The sequence below is a fragment of the Xenopus laevis genome, chromosome 7L (genome assembly GCF_017654675.1).
Source record: "Xenopus laevis strain J_2021 chromosome 7L, Xenopus_laevis_v10.1, whole genome shotgun sequence".
In the NCBI taxonomy this organism is placed as follows: Eukaryota; Metazoa; Chordata; class Amphibia; order Anura; family Pipidae; genus Xenopus; species Xenopus laevis.
The window spans coordinates 35,432,132-35,452,633 of NC_054383.1; the positions used below are offsets into that span (position 1 = coordinate 35,432,132).

Here is a 20,502-nt window from a genome sequence, read left to right on the forward strand (position 1 = left end):
CTTTACTTTCAATGTCAGAATTTGCTTTGTTTAGTGTAAAAAATAGCAAAGTCCTATTCACTGATCTAACAATTAGCAAAATTAAAAATGCTATAGGTTGCTTTTCTGTGAGTATTTCACAATATGTGAACACCAGAACACTGGGGGCAACATGGGCAGTATTTCAACTGTCAGTATTAAACAGTACAAAGGAAACAATTTCTTTAACTACAGAATATTTTCTATAAGGCCTGCCTGATTTTTCAGTTTAAACCACACAAATAATGAGCAGTACCTCTTCCCCTGTCCCCTGCATGACATCTGTAGGGATGGCATAGATTTTATTGTGCATTTCCACGGTTCTTCTTTTCCCACTTCGAATTTTCACAAGTAAAACTCTAAAGTTTGTACCACCAAGGTCCAGTGCCAGAAAGTCTCCATTTTCTGCAAAGATAAAAAAACAGTCACTAAAAATGATATCCCATGCTTTAATGAGCAAGGACATTGCATACAAAGTTCTGTTTATAATTACTGTACAACGTAGAGGCAGTTGGACCTGGAGAACTGACTTTCACTACATTGTTTCAGGAGTCACAACCAGAGAACAGAAAGGGATGAACAAATGCTACTTTCATCTGGGGTATATGGGGTAGGGTTTTTTTTAACAAGGGGTTAGTTTCTCTATTAAAGGGACAATATACATACATTCAGTACTGTATATTCAACATGAGGTCAATTATTGGGACTTGTATTGGACAAGCATTCTGTTGATTCTTTTTATTTAAATGAATACATTTTATTAACAAAAGCTACATCATTCCCAAGCTTTATTTCCTGGGGATGATGCTTTTTTGTTGTTGTTCATAATATGTGGATTTCCCTACCCAATCCACTTAACACAAACATAGGGGAATGTGGCCAGCAACATGATTTAAGACTAAGCACGACAAATGTGTCATCCTCTGGAAATCAAAAGCTTTTAATAAGGTGCCAGTATCCCTTTAAACATATTAATACTGTTTGTTGTTTGTTGAACCAACTGATTAATGGTTGTACTGCTGTTAGGTAAACACTCCCAGAACCCACCAAAAAACAAAGATTGTCATGGGGTGCTGGGCACTAGAGATGAACAACAGCAACATAGGATTTATACTCCAATCGTTTGATATAATAAAAGGGTCCCAAGTAGGTAATATGTTACTGCCACTATCCAGAACGTTCTTTCCAGTGTAGTAGACAAAGCTTGACATCATATGTGCTGCATCCAATCAGACAGTCACTTCATAGTCATTATACACCTACGGTAACATTGGGCACACATAGCCAGTAATTGAATAATCAGGCAGTTTTGAGAACAGACCTGTATATGATGCCGGTGTAGAAGAAAACAGAGCATTGCACTCATCAGGTCATTAAAAAGTGAAAAAATTGTTTTATTTCAAGCACAAAGTTTTGGTCACAACCTTTTCAAGGGAATACAAACAAAAAATAGTGTAATTTTTTTCCATTTTTTAAAGAGCTGATGAGTGCTATGCTCCATTTTCTTGTAATTACAACTGGTAACATTCCCCCAAGTTCAGGACCTGCTGGGATTGCTGGAGATCTGCAGTCAGCATCAGTTAAGATGGCCATAGACATTACATTTATGATCTTTGCTGGAAAAGATCTTTGTTCGTTTCAATACACACGTGTAGAGCTGAATCGTCAGATATACAGGTAGAAACAATAGAATTCTACCTGTATCTGACGATTATCGATGTTCAGGTGCCTTCAAAGGCAAAATTTCAGCCTAATCGACAAATTCTTCTCTCACCATACACGCACTGAATATCGTATTGTTTCGTATGATATTATCAGTGCGTCTATGGCCAACTTTAGACAGACAAAGGTTCTGGGTAAGGAAGACATATTTAATGGGCAGAACTGAACACATATAGGGTATGTACCTGTGCCATCTGGTGTACTCCTTACAAATGTCGCTAACATTTTAACCTTTGCAGATTCATGAGTCTTTTTCCGGAGTCCATTCTCCATTTCAATCCGCATCCTCCGCTTCACTTCAAGCAACTGTTCACGGCTGAGCTTGAACTCTTCTAAGGTCTCGTCAATCTGCCGTCTCTGTTCTGACAGCCTGTATGCCACCGCAGTTACCATGGCAGCTCCTTTACCACTGCCACTCTCGGATAAGAGGAATCTCACATCCGAGTCTGGAACCAATCGTCTTACTGTTTTATGCAAGCGCCTGGCATATCTGCAGAATTCACATATCACCCAATTATTTATATTCCAATGAGTACTCATCACATTGCCCTTTAGTGGACTGTAGATACCGAACACACCAACAACAGGTCTGGGAAGTAAACTACACAACTATGAAATGTAATTTGTAACTTTTGATTAATACAAATACAATAAAAATCTAAAGACCCATTAGCAAATAAATAGTAATAGTAATAAACAAATCCATAAATAAAAAAATGGAAAACATTCACTCTCAATTGTCAGTGACAAATGCACTGTCAATTGCTATTGTGCAAGTGTAAATCCAGTAATATCATTATTTTTAGAGATGCACCGAATCCACTTTTTGGGATTTGGCCTAATCCCAAACCCTTTGTGAAAGATTTGGGCAAATACTGAAACGGATCCTAATTTGCATATGCATATTAGGGGCCGGAAAGTTGGGAAAAAATTTTTACTTCCTTGTTTTGTGACAAAAAGTCATGTGATTTCCCTTTCCACACCTAATTTCCAAATGCAAATTAGGATTTGGTTCGGCCATGCACAAGGATTCCTGGATTCGGTGCATCCCTAATTATTCTTATTATTTTGTCTACAAGATAATTATTCAAATTATTTTATCTACAAGATCATTTCATCATATTCACCGACAGAGTAAATGCCACAGGTTACTTCCAAAAAACTGATGTAGCAATCTTGAACTCGGTCCTCAAAAATAGGCTGTTTTGTACAGTTCTCCTGCCTGGCTAGCTGTCTGGCTGGGTAACAGTGACACAACCCTTCTAATAATATGATAGGGGTGAGATTTAGGCTATCCATGAGTATCTACACTATATCCATGAGTATCTATGAGACTACAACAGGCATTCTCTCTAAAATATCAACCTTTTCTGATATTCATGCTGGGCTTCCATAATTAACTATGAGAGTACACAGGCATTCTCTCTGAATCTTGCCAAAACTGACATCCATTGAGGGCTTCCAGGAGTGTCTAGGACAGTGATCCCCAACCAGTAGCTCGTGAGCAACATGTTGCTCTCCAACCCCTTGGATGTTGCTCTCAGTGGCCTCAAAGCAGGAGCTTATTTTTGAATTCCAGCTTTGGAGGCAAGTTTTAGTTGTATAAAAAACAGGTGTTCTGCCTAACAGAGCCTCAATGTAGCTTGCAATCCACATAGGGGCTACCAAATGGCCAATCACAGCACTTATTTGGCATCTCGGAACATTTTTTATGCTAGTGTTGCTCCCCAACTCATTTTACTTCTGAATGTTGCTCATGGATTGTAAAGGTTGGGTATCCCTGGTCTAGGAGAACATATAGGCATTCTCTCTCTCCCTTACTGCCCTTACTTACTCCCTACTGGCTTTCAGGCTGCTCCCTCTCCCCCAGCCACTGCTTTGGACCCACAGTTTGGGTTTTGCTGCATTATAGTAAGAAAAAGAACACTTACTGTGGATGCATCTTGTACAAGGATCCATCAATGCCCACAGTAGTACGGAGCCTGGGGACCCCTTTATTGTCTCGTAGCCGTATCAGGATTCCACCAAGTGTAGCAGCAACTAGATTAGCAGAGCGGAAGGAAACGATTGTACATACATGCTGCACAGCAATGCAGTCTTCATGAGATGGCTCTACCCCAAGCCTGGTCAATATGTCTTTAGCTTTGCTTAAACCTTCTTTGCTCCTAAAAGAAAAAAAGAATGTCAAATTTTGACAATCCATGTAATATTCACACAATTTCTTATATATAACATTGTTATTTTTCATCAATGATGAGTAAATTGTTTGCTAGGAACATGTCAAAGCACAAGTCAAACAGCTGTTGTTGGAAGCAGCCCTGCATCATGTGTTCTACAGCCTTTTACAGTGCTTGTATATCTATCCCTGGGTAGCTGTTCATCCTCCCTCCATCTTACTTAACACAGTACACGTTTTGGAGTTATACTTACTTCTCAATTGCAGAGATGTGCTTTGTTTCAAATTTCCCTCTGGTCAGAAGCTCCGGAGTGATCCTTCCTTCAAACAGGAGTCCTTCTTTCGCCATTTTTACCAAGATAAGTCTGACAAGTTCCCCCATGTACATGCCGCTGACCATCTTCTCAAACCTGCACAAAATGAGTGTGACTGTTAGTCTAAATATACAAACATAAGATTACTTTGTTAATCCTGACTTGTGCTTTAGAAGCCCATGGAAAGTAACAGCATACATTTAAATTCCTGCTTAGCAAAAAACGTAGGTCAAGGTAATGTTAGATTTAGAGAATAATCTCTTTTAGGAGTGAAGTTGAGAACTGCATTGTAATAGTAATGATACTTACAGCTGTTTTCCTGGATTAAGTGAACCACGGTCTATCTCTCTGTCAAATTCTGTCCTGATGTCCTCCAGACACCCTTCATCACCAAATGCTCCCCACTCAGTGTTAATGCACATTCGACCCTCATCCCCCTCCACCATATCAATGTGCCTCAACTCCTCCATGTAGCAAGCGTTGGTTCCAGTACCTTTAGGACACATTTCACAATAAGCTTACTTTTCTTACACTTATTCAATTAAGAAACAAAAGCAAGTATATACTGCATGTTACCTATGATTATACCAACTTCACATCTCTGGTCATCAAACCCACAAGTCATCATTGTCCCAACTGTGTCATTCACGACCGCCATTATATCTGCCTCGTAGTCCTAAAGAGGAGGATAATAAAAGGATAAATAAATGATAGAGGAATAAAGTGAGTTGGTATCTGATGACGAATGCCCCAGGTAATTAAATACTACATAGTGTCATGGTGTATTGCTTTGAAAAGGAAACACCAGTTTAATTAAGCCATAAGTAGTGTAATTTTAAGTGCACTAAGCATTAATTCTCTAAATATATATGTGTGTGTTTGTGTATAATTAGTACACTTGCTTTCCATGGTTAAGCCTCACAAATGCTTTACATAAATGTCTTCATGTTTCTCAGTGTGAGGGATATCAAACATTTAACACTCTGTAAAAACAGACCCTATCCAGAAAAGAATCACTTACCCCTCGTTTCTTGATTGCCCTGTTTAGCAGTTTTACAACATCCATTCCCTCAACCCCACTGGCTTTGAATCTCTTGGTCCAGGTAACCAGTACACCCTAGATAAGAAGGTATAATATTACACTGTTAGAAAGAAATTGGTTCCTTCACACACAATTTAATACACTGAGTCAGTATTGAGAACAATTGCATAAAGCACAACACATAACAACCAATGAGATATTTGCTTTTAAACAGCAGGCCGATACATGACACCTTTCTAATTGCCAATAACCAAGAGCTATTAACATCTGTCTAAACACAAGTCACACTAACAAAATGATTTTTTTTTCATTTGTACCCTAAAAAAACTGGTATTTAAAGGAGACGGAAAGGCCTATATAAATTCACCAGTAAACCCTCAAAGTAGTGCTTCTCTGAGTCCTCAAAAGAAACACAGCATTTCTTTCCTTCTATTGAGTACACATGGGCTTCTGTATCAGACTTCCTGTTTTCATCTTAAACCTCCGGGGCAGGGCTTGAGCATGCTCAGTTTGCTCCTCTCTCTCTCCCTTCTCCCCTCCCTGCTGTAATCTGAGCCCAGAGCTATAAGTGAGCAGGGAGAGACTCAGGCAGGAAGGTAATATGGCAGCTGCTATCCTAAACAAACAGAGAGAGCTTCTAAAGCTGTTTACTCAGGTATGATAAAGCATTCTGCAGAATAAATATAGTCTTAAAGCTTGTGCTATTGTCGATTGGCAATATACTGCTTCGGTAGCTTTACTTCTCCTTTAATGAATCTTTAAGGCCCCCTCCAATGGCTGAACCCATGTTGCCAACATATGGAGTTAAACAGTAAAATCCTGTCAGCTGGATCTGCAAGATCCGGACAGGGTGACTCTGCAAAATGTTGTCTCCCAAATCAAGCTTATGTCTTTGTATATATGAAGACATTGTGGTAAGGGTAGTCATTTGCACAATTTACACTAGAAAAAATGGACTATGGGAGGGGGCTCTGCAGAAACAAAGAGAAAGAATGGGGTGCCACGGGTTTCCAGATATGTCGTAGTGAGTGTTGCAGAGAATAATGGATAAATATAACATCCACCACCAATCTAATCTATCAGGGCTTCTGATGTCTGGAAACTGTGCTAGACTAAAGCAAATCTGAAAAAAATTCTAGCATCAAATACGGTATATACTAGTGACAAAGCACTCCTGCTCGAGAACCACCATCTGGCCTAGCTATTCTTGGCTTTAATGCACATACATTATTGGGGTTATTTACTAAAATCCGATTTTATCCAATTTTTTTTTAATAAAGAAAGCTTGACCAAACTCCCATCTGCTATTTTACCTTATTTATCATTGAAATAACTAAGAAAAAAAATCAGATTGTGGAAAGACGCGGAAAATAAAATTGAGTGAAACCCTGAATCGTACAGTTCTTTCGGAATCACAAATTTTTTTTTGCATTATTGCACGAAAACCCTACATTTTTCAGATTATCGGGCTAAACCCAGAGCAAGATTCTTCTTTTTGCCCAATCAAGGTTTAATAAACATCAGTGTAGACCATATGGTTAAATGTAACCAACTGAATTTCCTTTCTGCTACACTTAGCCCATTATTCAACATCTGTACTGCAACATTGATGCAGTACAGAATGAAACAGACAGAAAAAGCAGAGAAATCAGGATTTATCAAGGGGAAGACAAATAAGGGATTATATTACAATACAAATATACTCACTAGATTTGAGTTTCCCTTTATCACTGAACCGTATCTAACCAAAACAAACCGTTCTATCATATACAAATCAGTCTTACCTCATCTATTTTGGTTTGTATACAAGGGAAGGAGAAGGTAAATCCAACAGGCAGCTTTTTATCTTTGATCTGCTTCTTCTGCATGAAGTCTCCGAGGCATTCAGCAACATGGTCAAAAAGCTGTTTAAAAACATAAAGGAACAATCAGCACCCAATCAGCCATTTCTTTGCACACTGCCTTCCTCTGGTCCTGAAATTCTGTAGGTCTATGTGCTCTGTTTCAGAGGATGCAATGAGGAAAATTTTTATCCAGTGTGAGATGCAGAACACAGCCAATGTATGAGAGAAAGAGCTGCCTGTAAGGCTAAGGGCACACTCTTGCACCCCCATCTCCCAGTCTTTGTAAATGACCCTGTATTATGTTTGTTTGAGTTCAGGCATATTATGGCCACTAGATGGCCCTGTTTTATTTCCAATATATATATTTGTTTCTATAACACATCTAGTACCAGAGATTGCAGAATCTATGGTGTCACCATATACCATAGTTCCGTATCAGTACCATAGTGCCAGGCCTGTAGAGTCTAATTTCCAAGCTTTATTTCTGCTCTATGCTGTGCCATGTGTACTGACAACATGTAGTGTGGAAAGTTCAAAGAGTCAGGTCAGGGGTTAAAATTAATCCATGTTTTCAAATTCGCTATGAGAAGAGAATAATTGTTTGCTGGTCAATAAGCATATATAAGTATTTATAGATATTAGGAGTTGGAGTTGTTAGGAGTTGTTCATCGTCAAACAACTAGTTGCTTTAAGATAGATCACCAGAAATAACTACTTTTTTCCAATTACTTTCTATTTTCTATGTGTCACAGTTTTTCTAATATTTCACCTTCTAAAGCAGCTCAGGGGGGTCGCCGACCCTGTAAACTGTTCTAAATTGATAAATTTAGGGTAAGGGCACACGGGCAGATTAGTCGCCCGGTGCCAAATCGCCTCTTCTTCGGGGGAGATAATCTCCCCCTACCTTCCCACCGGGTATAACGAAAAATCGACAGCAGTATGGCACTTGTGGTGCTTTGTTTTCCGAAGTCGCCTCACGAGGAAACTTCGGAAAACGAAGCACCGCCATCCTGCTGGCGATAGGTAGGGGAAGGCAGTTCTGGGAGATTGTCGCCCCAAAGAAGAGGCGATTTGTCCTGGGGGGACTAATCTCCCTGAATCTGCCCGTGTGCCCTTACCCTTAGTGGACACATTTCTTATAATTGTTGGCTGCTGAGCAGAATCTCTGAGTTTCATTACAGGCAGGTGTTAGAATTGATACAATAGTTGCTAATACTCCAGAGATGCTGCTACGAAATGTATCAACTAAATGTTGCAAAATTGTAACAGTTCAGAATCTCGCCTGAATTACTGAGCTGCCAGACTCAAACACCAGAGACAGGGACATTCAACTTTAAACTTAGATTTTGGGAAAACAGTAAAAAAATAAATAAAGAAAAGTAATTGAAAAAAGTCTTTATTTCTGGGGAACAATCTGAAAACAACTGAACTGAAAAAAGTGTTTGGAAGGTGAACAACCTTTAAGTAAAGGCCGTACATTGGAAGCAATTTTAGTTTCAATGTATTTTTATATCACTGTTAATACAGATACTAACAGAAAAATACATATTTTTATACTTGTGTTTGCTTCTACTCTGCTTGCCTTGTCTAAATCATTTATTCCCTGTCAAAATGCTCCAATGCCTCAAATATTATCAGGACCGATAAGGAAATTATTGGTCACAGATAAAGCATGTTAGAAGGTAACATTTCAGCTCTATTTTGAAAGGCCGCTATAGAATGCAGGGTAGCACTACAACAGGAACATTATCACATAAGCACAATTTTAAGATAAAGCAAATGGAGAGGTTTGCCTCCATTATTCAAACCAGCAGATCTCAGCATTAAACAACAAAATATGACTGAATTGCTCACTTCGTGTTTTTTAAAGGAGTTGTTCACCTTTAAATTAACTTTTAGTATTTTGTAGAACTTGATATTCTGAGACAATTTGCACTAGGTTTTCATGTTTTATTATTTGTGGTTTTTGAGTTATTTAGCTTATTATTCAGCAACTCACCAGTTTGCAATTTCAAAACTCGGGTTGCTAGGGTCACATTACCCTAGCAACCATGCTCTGATTTGAACAAGAGACTGAAATATGAATAGAAGAGAGGGTGAATAGAAAGATTAATAACAAAAAGCAGCATTAATAAGAAATGTGTAAACGTACAGAGTATATGTCTTTAGGTAGGGTCAGTGACCCCCATTTGAAAGCTGGGAAAACGTAGAAGGCAAATAATTAACTACAAAAAATAAACAATGAAGGCCAATTGAAAAGTTGCTTAGAATTGGCCATTCTATAACATACTAAAAGTTAATGTGAAGGTGAACTAACCCTTTAAGAAAAGCCAAATGCCAATAGGAATGAGCTCTGAAAAAAGAAAGGCTTGCTCCAACTCTAAGCTAAGTACATGCTACATTTATCCATTCGCTGACACAGGAGATAGGCCTATAGGATACAGGATTAGGTATTAAGCAACCTACAATCTTTTAATCCCATACAGTATATCTCACGTATGCACACCAATCATTTCGGCTTCAACACTCCGTTCCCTGCCAATATGTACAGGTCAATGTATACATCATTTTATTTATAAACATTTATCTACATCCCGGAAGGGAACCCCAACAATACACAATCCCATTTGCAAACATCTTTCATAAATACTTAATAAATTCTGCATTTAATATTCAGTTATTCTTCAACTGTTTCAGGGCCTTCCCTCTTGCACCTAGTGACATGACACAACATCTCTAGGCTCCAATACCTGCATTTAGCTCTGTCATTTCAACACATGTGTGTCAGTACAAAGCCAGACCTCATGAGACCCTTTTCTAGTGCTGCCTCGTCTCTGGGACTCCCCAGCCCTGTGCCCTACTTACCCAATCACTTCTAAAATTGCACTTTCTCAGAACTGTGCTGCAGCTCTTAGCCTATACAGGTATGGGACCCATTAACCAGAAATCTGTTATCCAGAAAAGGCATCTCCATTAAACTCTGTTTTTTTATCAAATAATTCATTTTAAAAATGATTTCCTTTTTCTCTGTAATAATAAAACAGTGCTGGTATGAGATCCGTTATCCGTAAACCCGTTATCCAGAAAGCTCCAAATTACGGAAAAAAAACATCTCCCATAGACTCCATTTTATCCAAGTAATCCAAATTTTTAAAAATTATTTCCTTTTTCTCTGTAATAATTCCCTTGTACCTTGTCTGATCCAAACTAGGATATTCTTCATCCTTACTTGAAGCAAAAGCAGCCGATTGGGTTTATTTAATGTTTGTAATGATAGACTTAAGGTATGTAGATCCAAATTATGGAAAGATCCATTATTCAGAAAACCCCAGGTCCTCAGCATTCCGCATAACAAGACTCATACCTGTACCTTGTACTTGATCACAACAAAGATATAATTAATCCGTATTTGAAGCAAAACATTTCTAATCGGTTTAATTACTTTTCATATGATCTGTAGTAGACTTATTGTACGGATATCAAAATTATGGAAAGATCCCTTATCCAGAAAAACGACACGTCCCAAGCATTCCCATACCTGTATGTACTTCCAATGTTGCCAACTATCTCTTTGTTGTTCTGTACTCCATGTTAGACTGCAAGCTTTTCAGGCCAGGTTTCTTTTTCTAGTGTTATCAAGTCTGTGCACTTTATTGCTTTGAATAAATGATCTCTCTATCACCCTCCTGAGGAGCTAACCCCCCCCATGTCAGAAAACAGGATCTTCCCATTGATCAGAATAGGAAATGCATGACCGCTATGACAGATGCGAGCAATGACAGGCAGGGATCCCTCAGGAACACTGTCTGGAAGTGTCATCTCTCATAGGCAGTGCATTTTTTAATGAATGGGGAGAAGCTAAAAGCAGAGAGAGGTGTGACATGAGCCTAATGGAACATATTATCAACCATGACATTATCTAGTTATATCAAAGAAACAAAATTCCCTATGAAAGTGCAGTGCAGATAGCAACAGAAACTTTTCTGCCACAGACAGGCCAACTAAAGGGAACAGGAGAAAACCTGGCACACTGATAACAGAAAATAGTTCCCATGGGATTCCTGTGACATAACATTGTCCTGAATGAGACAGTGAGCATGTTCCCCTTTATCTCTCTCGGCAACTTGTATGATTCCAAGGATACGGAGCAGCAGATGGTCAGTCAGCTGGGATGTAAGGGGCAGACGGCCATTGACAAATTAAAACAAAAGTCTATTGTGTGTCTCAGCTGTCTGGCTCTTAAATAATTCTAATTGCACCCCCAACGCTGACCATTTGCTGAATTAATCAGCCGTTTTTAACAGCCGAGTCACCTCAGAGGAACCTATTACCAGTCTGTACATAGAAGCAGCTTAAACCATTTTGAAATTGGTACTATTTTGATGATTTGCCCATTTTAAAAACACTGCTTGGCAGGGGTTGATGATGATGAATGTGACCAGAGAAGTTAAGTATAACCCCAGTGATAAATCCAAATTCTGCACAATTAATTTAAAAACTATAAATAATGAAGACCAACTGAAAAGTTGCTTAGGATTGGCGATTTTATAACATACTAAAAGTTAACTCAAAGGTGGACAACCCCTTTAAAGGAAAACTACACCCCTCAAACAATGTAAGTCTCTATAAAAATATATTGCATGAAACAGCTAATATGTAAAACCTTCTTCATGTAAATAAATTATTTTCATAATAATATAATTTTTTAGTAATATGTGTCATTGGGTAATCATAAAAAGAAAACTGCCATTTTAAATAACAAGGGCCGCCCCCTGAGATCGTAAGATTCACAGTTCACACAAACATACCAAACAAACCACATGAGCCAATTAAGAGACAGAGCTCTGTCTTTTGCTTCCACACTTCTTCCTATTATAGTTAGAGCTGCAGTATTTCTGTTCAGGTGATCTCTGGGGCAGTACAGAGACGAAATGGTGGTTTAAGTCAAGAGATGTAAAAGTGCAATATTAACTTAAATATATATATTGCAGTTTGATACGATTTTTAATATGCTGCTTAATGTGATATAATCTGTTGCTTAAGTATTCATTTTGGGGGTATAATTTTCCTTTAAGCAACAAAGACCACCAAAACCACAGCAGGCTGAATGTACCAAATTCTAGGTAATGGACTTATGCCCGTTCTCAGCTAATTAACTTAAATAAATAAATACAGCTTTAAGGATATTTTTCCAGTACACAAATGTAGGTCTTTGCACTTTGCTTGTTTGCATAGAGATGTACCAATATCAAACTCTATGTAGGGAAATACAGGGCCCTCCCTTCCACTTTGAATTTATTACTTGCACTTTCTTTTACACCTTTTTATTACTTGCACTTTCTTTTAAGGAGAGGGGCACTTTGCTTTTTGTTCAAAATGGTGCCTGATGGGAAATATAAAACTACAAGGAGTACTTTCTGCAAACTGTGCATCCAGAGCACATGTGCAGAATCAGCCAGAAAGCATAAAAACTGAAGTTGATCATGATCATTTTCACTCAATCCAGGCCTTCCACTATATGGAAAAACCAACCAAAACATGTAATGGTGCTTCACTAAGTCTTTACTTCAATGTATTAAAGAAAGAAAACAAATAGGCACCCAGCATAAAGACAGGAGCTGTTAAAAATAATCAATACAATGAATGAATTGAGAAGCAAACAAAGAAATACTAGGGATTTCTTAAACTCGCCCAAATGCAGGACAGCTGGGAAAACCAAAATTAGTAAGAACAGGTCATCTACAACAAACACTGGGTCACTGTGTACTAAGCACACACACATAGATGGAGCTCCTAATAAGCAAACAAAGGCACAAACTACACAGCCATCTAATAGGACTTGTCTTTGTCTCCTTACAAAAAACAGTATAATGATAAAAGAATAAGCAGGGTCAGACTGGGGGGCCCGGGGCCCACCGGGGCTGCTGTCCAGGCCCCCGCCCGCATGCGAACCCGGGCCCCCCCTGCTGCACCGCCGAGTGCTTGTGTGCAGGCGCGCAATTATGTTTTTCCAGTGGAGGGGGCAGGAAGGAGCTTGCAAATTACGGATCTGGGTCCACCAGGTTTTTTCCCGGTACCCCGCCAGTCCAGTCCGACCCTGAATATAATACTGATTAAGTGTCTGAGCCCACTGCAATGCACGTCCATTTGTTATTTGGGAAGTATCATCCAATCATTTGGCTATACTTATCACCTAAATGAAACAATGGGAACAGCAACAAAACAATTCTGAGGGGTCTAATGAGAATCCTAAAATTACTAAAACTATTCTAATATCCATATTTCAGCTATATTTAGGAATTTATACTGAAATGACAGACATGTATGGCTACAACACATATATTGCGTTAATATAATGTAGTAGCAGGTTTTCACTTCTCAGTAATGTTTTCCCCTGTTCCAAGATTTTATTCTTCCCAACAGTGAAACATCTGACTTGTGATCATCTGAAGAGTATCCCTTCAACTTCCAGTAATACTTGACTTAAAAAGGCAATAATTCAGGAGTACAGGTATGGGATCCATTATCCAGAAAGCCTTTATCCGGAAGGCTCCAAATTACGGAAAGAATCTGTCCCATAGACTCCATTTTATCCAAATAACCCAAAAAAATTTAAAAAATGATTTCCTTTTTCTCTGTAATAATAAAACAGTACTTTGTACTTGATCCCAACTAAGATATAATTAATCCTTATTGCAAGCAAAACCAACCTATTGGGTTTATTTAATGTTTAAATGATTTCCTAGTAGACTTGCATTCTGAATAACAGGTCCCATACCTGTACTATGGGGGTCAGATTGAAGATAAAAGTGGAGAGCGTTAAGGGGTGCAAGTGGCTAGTAACTGTTTCACATTAAATAGCAAGCATTCACTCTTAAAAAACAATTGTGCCATAACATGATCAATTATAACATTACTTACTCTAGTACCACTACCATGGATAATGTCCTCTGGTGTATCATAGATCTCACTCTCCATCTGGACCGTCTGCTTCTTCTCATGCGAGACCTTCACTCTCAAAATGCGAAAATTAGATCCACCCAAATCCAAAGCGATGAAATCTCCCTTTTCTGTTAAAGAGAACAAGTTGTATTGAGAAATCCATACCCTCCATGGTAGAAAGGCATCACATTTAATGAAATCAAGCCATTGGAATGTTTAGGTCAGTATATCTGTACATAAGACTGCAATGGCAATGGTACTATGATTTGCAACATATCCCCCCCTCTGCTGTATTGCAAGTTGGAGTAATATTACCCCCTACCTTCCCTTCCCCCCACCAGCAGCCTAACAACAGAACAATGGGAAAGTAACCAGATAACAACTCCCTTACACAAGATAACAGCTGCCTGGTAGATTTAAGAACAACACTCAATAGTAAAATCCAGGTCCCACTGCGACACATTCAGTTACATTGAGTAGGAGAAACAACAGCCTGTCAGAAAGCAGTTCTATCCTAAAGTGCTGGCTCTTTCTGAAAGCACATGACCAGGCAAAATGACCTGAGATGGCTGCCTACACAACAATATTACAACTAAGAAAAAATTCACTTGCTCGTTCAGGAATGAAATTTAAAATTGTAGAGTGAAATATTTGCAGTGTAAAGGGTGTAATTTAGAAATAAAAACAAAACCATAAAAATTATGACAGAATCCCTTTAAGTTCTGCCATCAAGACAATGATTCTGTTCAAAACCAGCAGTAATACATGCTCCAAATTTGGCTGCTACACTCTGCAATGGACATGACTTAAAGGGATACTGCATCAGTTAAGTAAATGCATCAGTTAATAGTGCTGCTCCAGCAGACTTCTGCACTGAAATTCATTTTTGAAAAGAGCAAACAGATCTTTTTTTTAATTTTGAAATCTGACATGGGCTAGACATATTGTCAGTTTTCCAGGTGCCCCGAGTCATGGGACTTGTACTGAACTTCAGTCAATCGATACTGCTGCACTGCAAGTTGGAGTGACATCACCCATTTCCTCCCCCCCCAGCAGCACATCAGCAGAACAATGGGACAGTAACCAGATAAGAGCTCCCTGGTAGATATAAGAACAGCAATCAGTAGTAAAAATCCATGTCCCACTGCTACTCCCTTCCTCCATGCTAGGTAACCAAATGAGCGAATCTTTCCTCTGACAGGCCCACCTTGGGTGGGTGATATCATGCTAATGCATGATCGTTTGGACCTAGGGCCAAATGATCACATTATAATGAAGGGGAATACGAAAAGTTGGGGAGGCTTGATTTTTCTGTTAGATAGAGGAATACCAATGTCTGTCAAAAAATTAGGCACATGTCAGTCGGGCAAGTTTGATTTTTTTTTTACCTGCCATTGTAATCCAATTGTTTGGCCCATCAATCAGTTTAAAGCCTGATATTGTCCACTTTAGGTGGGCATATCGGGGAAATATCTGTTTATTTGTAGACCTCACCAAATGAGTGGCTAGTGTATGGCCACCTTTAGAGAAAAGGCCCACAGTGCAACTTTGAAGTCCTGCATGAACAGGAAACTTAGCTAAACAGCATAAAATAAGCATTCAAATACAAGCCAAGCTTACATAATGATAGGCACAAAAAGACCTTTATTGCTTCCAGATAACTCGCCTATAATTGACTGTTATCTCAATAAATACACAGCAAATTACTGCAATGCTCATTTCTGAGGCAGAGTAAACATAGGAACAGATGTTCAGACTTCATGGCTATTGATGCACTTTAATTAAATGCTCAGTAATGTCAAAAGTCAACATTAAAGATCATCCTCTACTTGCACCAAATATAGCAACACAGTCTAGGCTTTTAGTATCACGCCATTCATTTGTACAAGTGCTATACAGAGACTAACACATAACAACAATGTTGTATCTTAAGGTCCCCATAAAAGCAAAGATTTTTCTTTGATGAATGACCGATTTTCATGATTTGTAGTGATCCAACCAATCCGTCAAATTATCGTGAGGTTAGTGGGAATCGAACGATCGTGCATCTAACGATTTTTCATCCGACATCGGTCAGAAAATTGATCGGCCAGATTAAAAAATTTTCATCGGTCACAATGAAATCTATCTATTGTCCAATTGTTTGCAGGGCCAAGCAGGCAGCTACCCTCGGTTTTCCAGGCTTCAACTAGACAACATCGCTTGAAATGGACTTTTTAGTAGATGGACATATCGTACATTTAAACGATAGTTTCAAGATAAGCTTGGTCTAACAATAACGAAAAGATCTTTTAAAATCTTTACATCTATTGCCAGCTTAACACACACACGCTCTAATCTTGTGTCACATATCCACAAAAAATTGCGTCTGAATGTAGTGTGGCTGCACTTAATGGTTCACAGGTTAATGTGCTATTTAGAGCTGCAGTCTGCAATTAACAGTCTGTCTTTCCCATATATCATCCATATCATAATATTAATATGTAATATAGAAGACCTTAAAGCTACATAAAATCATAAAAACAACAATGGGATTATGCTACACCAACATGATTTAATACTAACTTCATTAACATTAAATACAGATATGGGACTTGTTATCCAGAATGCTCCAGACCTTGGGTTTTCCTGATTTGGATCTTCATACCTTAACTCTACTAAAAAATCATGTAAATATTAAATAAACCTAGGCTAGAAAACAGAAATTCGGCTCTTAAAGTTACAGGAGGCGGCTTTTTGCCGCCCCTTGTAACTGGCCAGCCACTGCCACCTGAGGCAAAGTGCTCCCCTTGCCTCATGGCAGGAACGGCCCTGGTACTACCTGGTAAATCACGGCAGGTAAGCCGATGACCATGTTTGTAAACCTAGTCAATTCACTATTCCTGAGAAAGCAAAAACAATATGGAGCACTTCATGGGGAGGGGTCATTGTACAGGAATGGGACCTTTTATCCAGAATGCTTGGGACCTGGGGTTTTCCTAATAATGGATCTTTACGTAATTTGGATCTTCATACCTTAAGTCTACTTGAAAATCAATAAACCCAATAGGCTGAGTTTTCTTCCGATAGGGATTAATTATATCTTAGTTTGGATCATGTAAAACTGTTTTATTATTACAGAGATAAAGGAAATCATTCAAAACTTGAATTATTTGGATAAAATGGAGTCTATGGGAGGCAGCCTCTCCGTAATTTGGAGCTTTCTGGATAACGGGTTTCCAAATAACAGATCCCATACCTGTATTTATAAAATGGTATAAACAGCTAATACGATCACTACTGGATACTGGAATTCCAAAATTTAAAAGTACTGTCAATATACTACAAATAATAAAAAGTTAATAAAATTAAATTATAGAAATAATGGAAGGTAGACTCTGTGACGTGCTTCTCATTCTGTCAACACTTTGTACATTCCCTCACTGCAATATCAGCTGTCATTGTGGTCCAACTAAATATAGAAAATGCAACCTGAGACACGGGCTAGAAATGGCAACTTGCAAAGGTCAGAGGGTCTGGGTTTAATCAAACCTCCATGGTGTATTTCAGGGAAATCACGTCCTTCATGGGAGCTAACCTGACTCACTTGTTAAAAAGGACCTAGCAAATAATGATAAGTAACACATAACATGCACAGCCATTAAGAAACTGGAGCCACCTAGACCTAGTATGAAGGGTTGCTGCTTCTTCTGCTGACTTTTCCTTTAATTTGTACTGCCAGTAACCCTGTAACCCAGTAACACATTAAAAAATGAAATTGTTGAATGACTAATACAGAAAAATGCCTGAACAATAAAGGGTTGAATGAAGTGCAGGGCAAAGTGAAAAGCTATCTTTGAGCGCTACCTTACCCCAGGTCTAGACTGGGAGTCAAAATAGGCTCTGGAATTCCAAATACACAAACAGACTGTAAGATGCGCCGGGAGATTGCCGAATTCTCTTACCTCCCGCGTCTCTCCCAGGTTGTTGGTGCGCAGGCACGCACTTCCGGCTTCTCAGTCCCTGTGATGCTGGTGTTTGATGCCGAGCATCATGACACCCACATTATGACGCAGAGCGTCATGACATCACAAGGAAGTGCCAGATTCAACAGAAAATTGGCGCCAAATCCTCCTTAAAAGGCCGATTCACCATTTTGTCTGGGCCAAAGCTGGTTTCAGTTCTCTGTTCCTGCCGAAGCGTTTTGATTGTGATTTCCTGGTTTTGACTTCTGCCTGACTTGTGACTCCGATTCCTGCTGCCTGCCTTGATGCTTTGCCTGATTCTGACATTGTCTTCTCTAAATCCCAGCCAGTACCCAGCTTACGGACTCGATTCTAGTTATGCACTTCCCCGAGGCCAAAAAGGGTGTCGGTGAACACTGGAATCCACAGGATCCACCTGTGCATCTGAAGGTACCATCACTGTACAAGGTTCCCGATAACGTGAACGTTACACAGACCCTATCAGCCCACTAAATACTGACTTTCTATGGCACCCTACATCAGTCCCTCTAGCACTTGCCAGAACCCACAGATTGAGTCTGGGTCTGCCTTAACCTGTGCAGAGCCCTGTTTTCCCCATGAATACAGTGCTGGCTGTGGTTGGCAGCAATGTATTTATAATATTTGCTCCTTAAGTTAGGGATTGCCCACGGGCCCAGGTCACAACCTAAATGCTAGGTGCAGTGCAGCTTAGGACTGGTATCGGCGAGGTCCACTGGGGCTGTGATGCCAAGAGCCGCATAGTGTACCTCTTAATGCTTAACTTTCAGCTTTGATTAGGCAAAAGGGGGCAGCCCCTGACTGGAGATCGTGCCCAGCAGCGTCCTAAGTAAGTAGGCCTGGGTCGGTAGGGCCCAGCTGGCTTTGCCCGGTGTCCCACCGGTCCAGTCCATACCTGGTGCAGAGCACATTTAGATCCCAGTTGCAAGTGCTTTTAGAATGAGCACTAAGGGGAATAGACAAAATGCAAATTAAAGTATAGTAATCACAGTAAGGACATAATGAGATTTCAGAATCATTTCACTAATTCAACTAAATCTCTATTTCTACACTGAGAGAATCTTTGCAACTGCAGTTTAGGAAAATATTTCCCTAATGCTGGTCATAGACCCCAGAGGTCCAACATGCATCTCTACAGCTGAAACCAAGTACTGTTGCTAGTATTCCCAGATATCTAGGCTTTTATGGAAAGTTCTGCGTTAAAAAAAAAAGAATATATATTCAATGTACAACTGATTATTTTATTATTATATGCCTTTAACCCTTTGCGTGCAACAGATAACAGAATCTAAAGCTATGCATTAATACCCTTTAAGTTTAAGGGCTCATATTGGGTTTGGCTGAACTCCAAGAAAGCCTGAATGCTTAAAAAGTGAATATGAAAAATATTATGAAAGGACATGGAACAAGACGTGTATAAATAGAAACAAGCTTAAGATTGGGGTACATTTCCAACAGTGTTGGGATTTGCACATGGCCGTGTGCAGCTGAAGTTACTAAACATAACCTAATAGTTTGTCTCATGGTTTGAGTATGGAATTGGTTTCTCCTTCCCATACATACAAGGTGATGGGGGTTTTGAAGGTCAGAGACATGATGTTCTTCTCTGCAATTTGATCAGACTGAACTAATGCATCATTTGTAGCTTGGGTCAAATCAGGCAAAAGAGAAACCTAGGCTCTGATATCCAACTGATCTGCTTTCAGAAATGTCATTAGGCTAATAGCTCCACTAAACCAGTGGCATAACTATAGAAGGGCACGTGCTGTCTCATCTGCGACTTTATAACTGATTAAAAATAGTGGCTTTTCATGCCCTTTTTAAATATATTTCAATAGCGAGAAACTCCTGTCTTGAAGGAGAGGAGATTTGGAGAGAAAAAAAATGAGGGAGGGGGAGGAATAAGTGCGTATTATTGTAGTATTGCACTTAGGGTAGGGATACACTGGGCGATTTGGGGAGATTTAGTCGCCTGGCGACTAATCGCAGCGACTTTTCTTCCGGAATGCCTCCCCTCACTCTGCGCCTGGATAAAATGAAAAGTCGCCGGCGCTTATCACACACGGCGATTCGTTTTCCGAAGTCGCCCGAAGTTGCCTCACGAGGAAACTTCGGGCGACTTCGGAAAACGAATCGCCGCGTGTGATTAGCGCAGGCGATTTTTCATTTTAGCCAGGCGCAGAGCGAGGGGAGGCATTCGGGGAAGATTGGTCGTGGAAAGTCGCGGCGATTAGTCGCCAGGCGACTAAATCTCCCCAAATCGCCCAGTGTGTCCCTACCCTTAAAGAACTGCAAAGGTTTTTTTAGAAAGTGATTCTTTAGAGAAGCTGCAAGACTGGTGGTAGCAGGGTAATGGTATGAAATAATATAGGAGCCACATGCAATCTGATATGATACTTAGCAAGAGAAAGGAAAAATTGCTCGCCACAAGCCTGTCTGATCCTAACGACTGCTAACAAAA

At 39.5% G+C, this 20,502-nt stretch overlaps 1 protein-coding gene across 1 annotated transcript in view; it reads right to left on the reverse strand.

Moving 5' to 3' along the window:
* The window catches only part of hk1.L (hexokinase 1 L homeolog), a 49,750-nt gene that overhangs the window by 9,700 nt on the left and 19,548 nt on the right, over positions 1 to 20,502 (reverse strand). Inside the window, 9 exon segments of the mRNA NM_001103186.1 lie at positions 275 to 423; positions 1,926 to 2,230; positions 3,672 to 3,905; positions 4,171 to 4,326; positions 4,540 to 4,723; positions 4,807 to 4,906; positions 5,252 to 5,347; positions 7,057 to 7,176; positions 14,038 to 14,186. Coding sequence (NP_001096656.1) covers positions 275 to 423; positions 1,926 to 2,230; positions 3,672 to 3,905; positions 4,171 to 4,326; positions 4,540 to 4,723; positions 4,807 to 4,906; positions 5,252 to 5,347; positions 7,057 to 7,176; positions 14,038 to 14,186 — 1,493 coding nt within the window.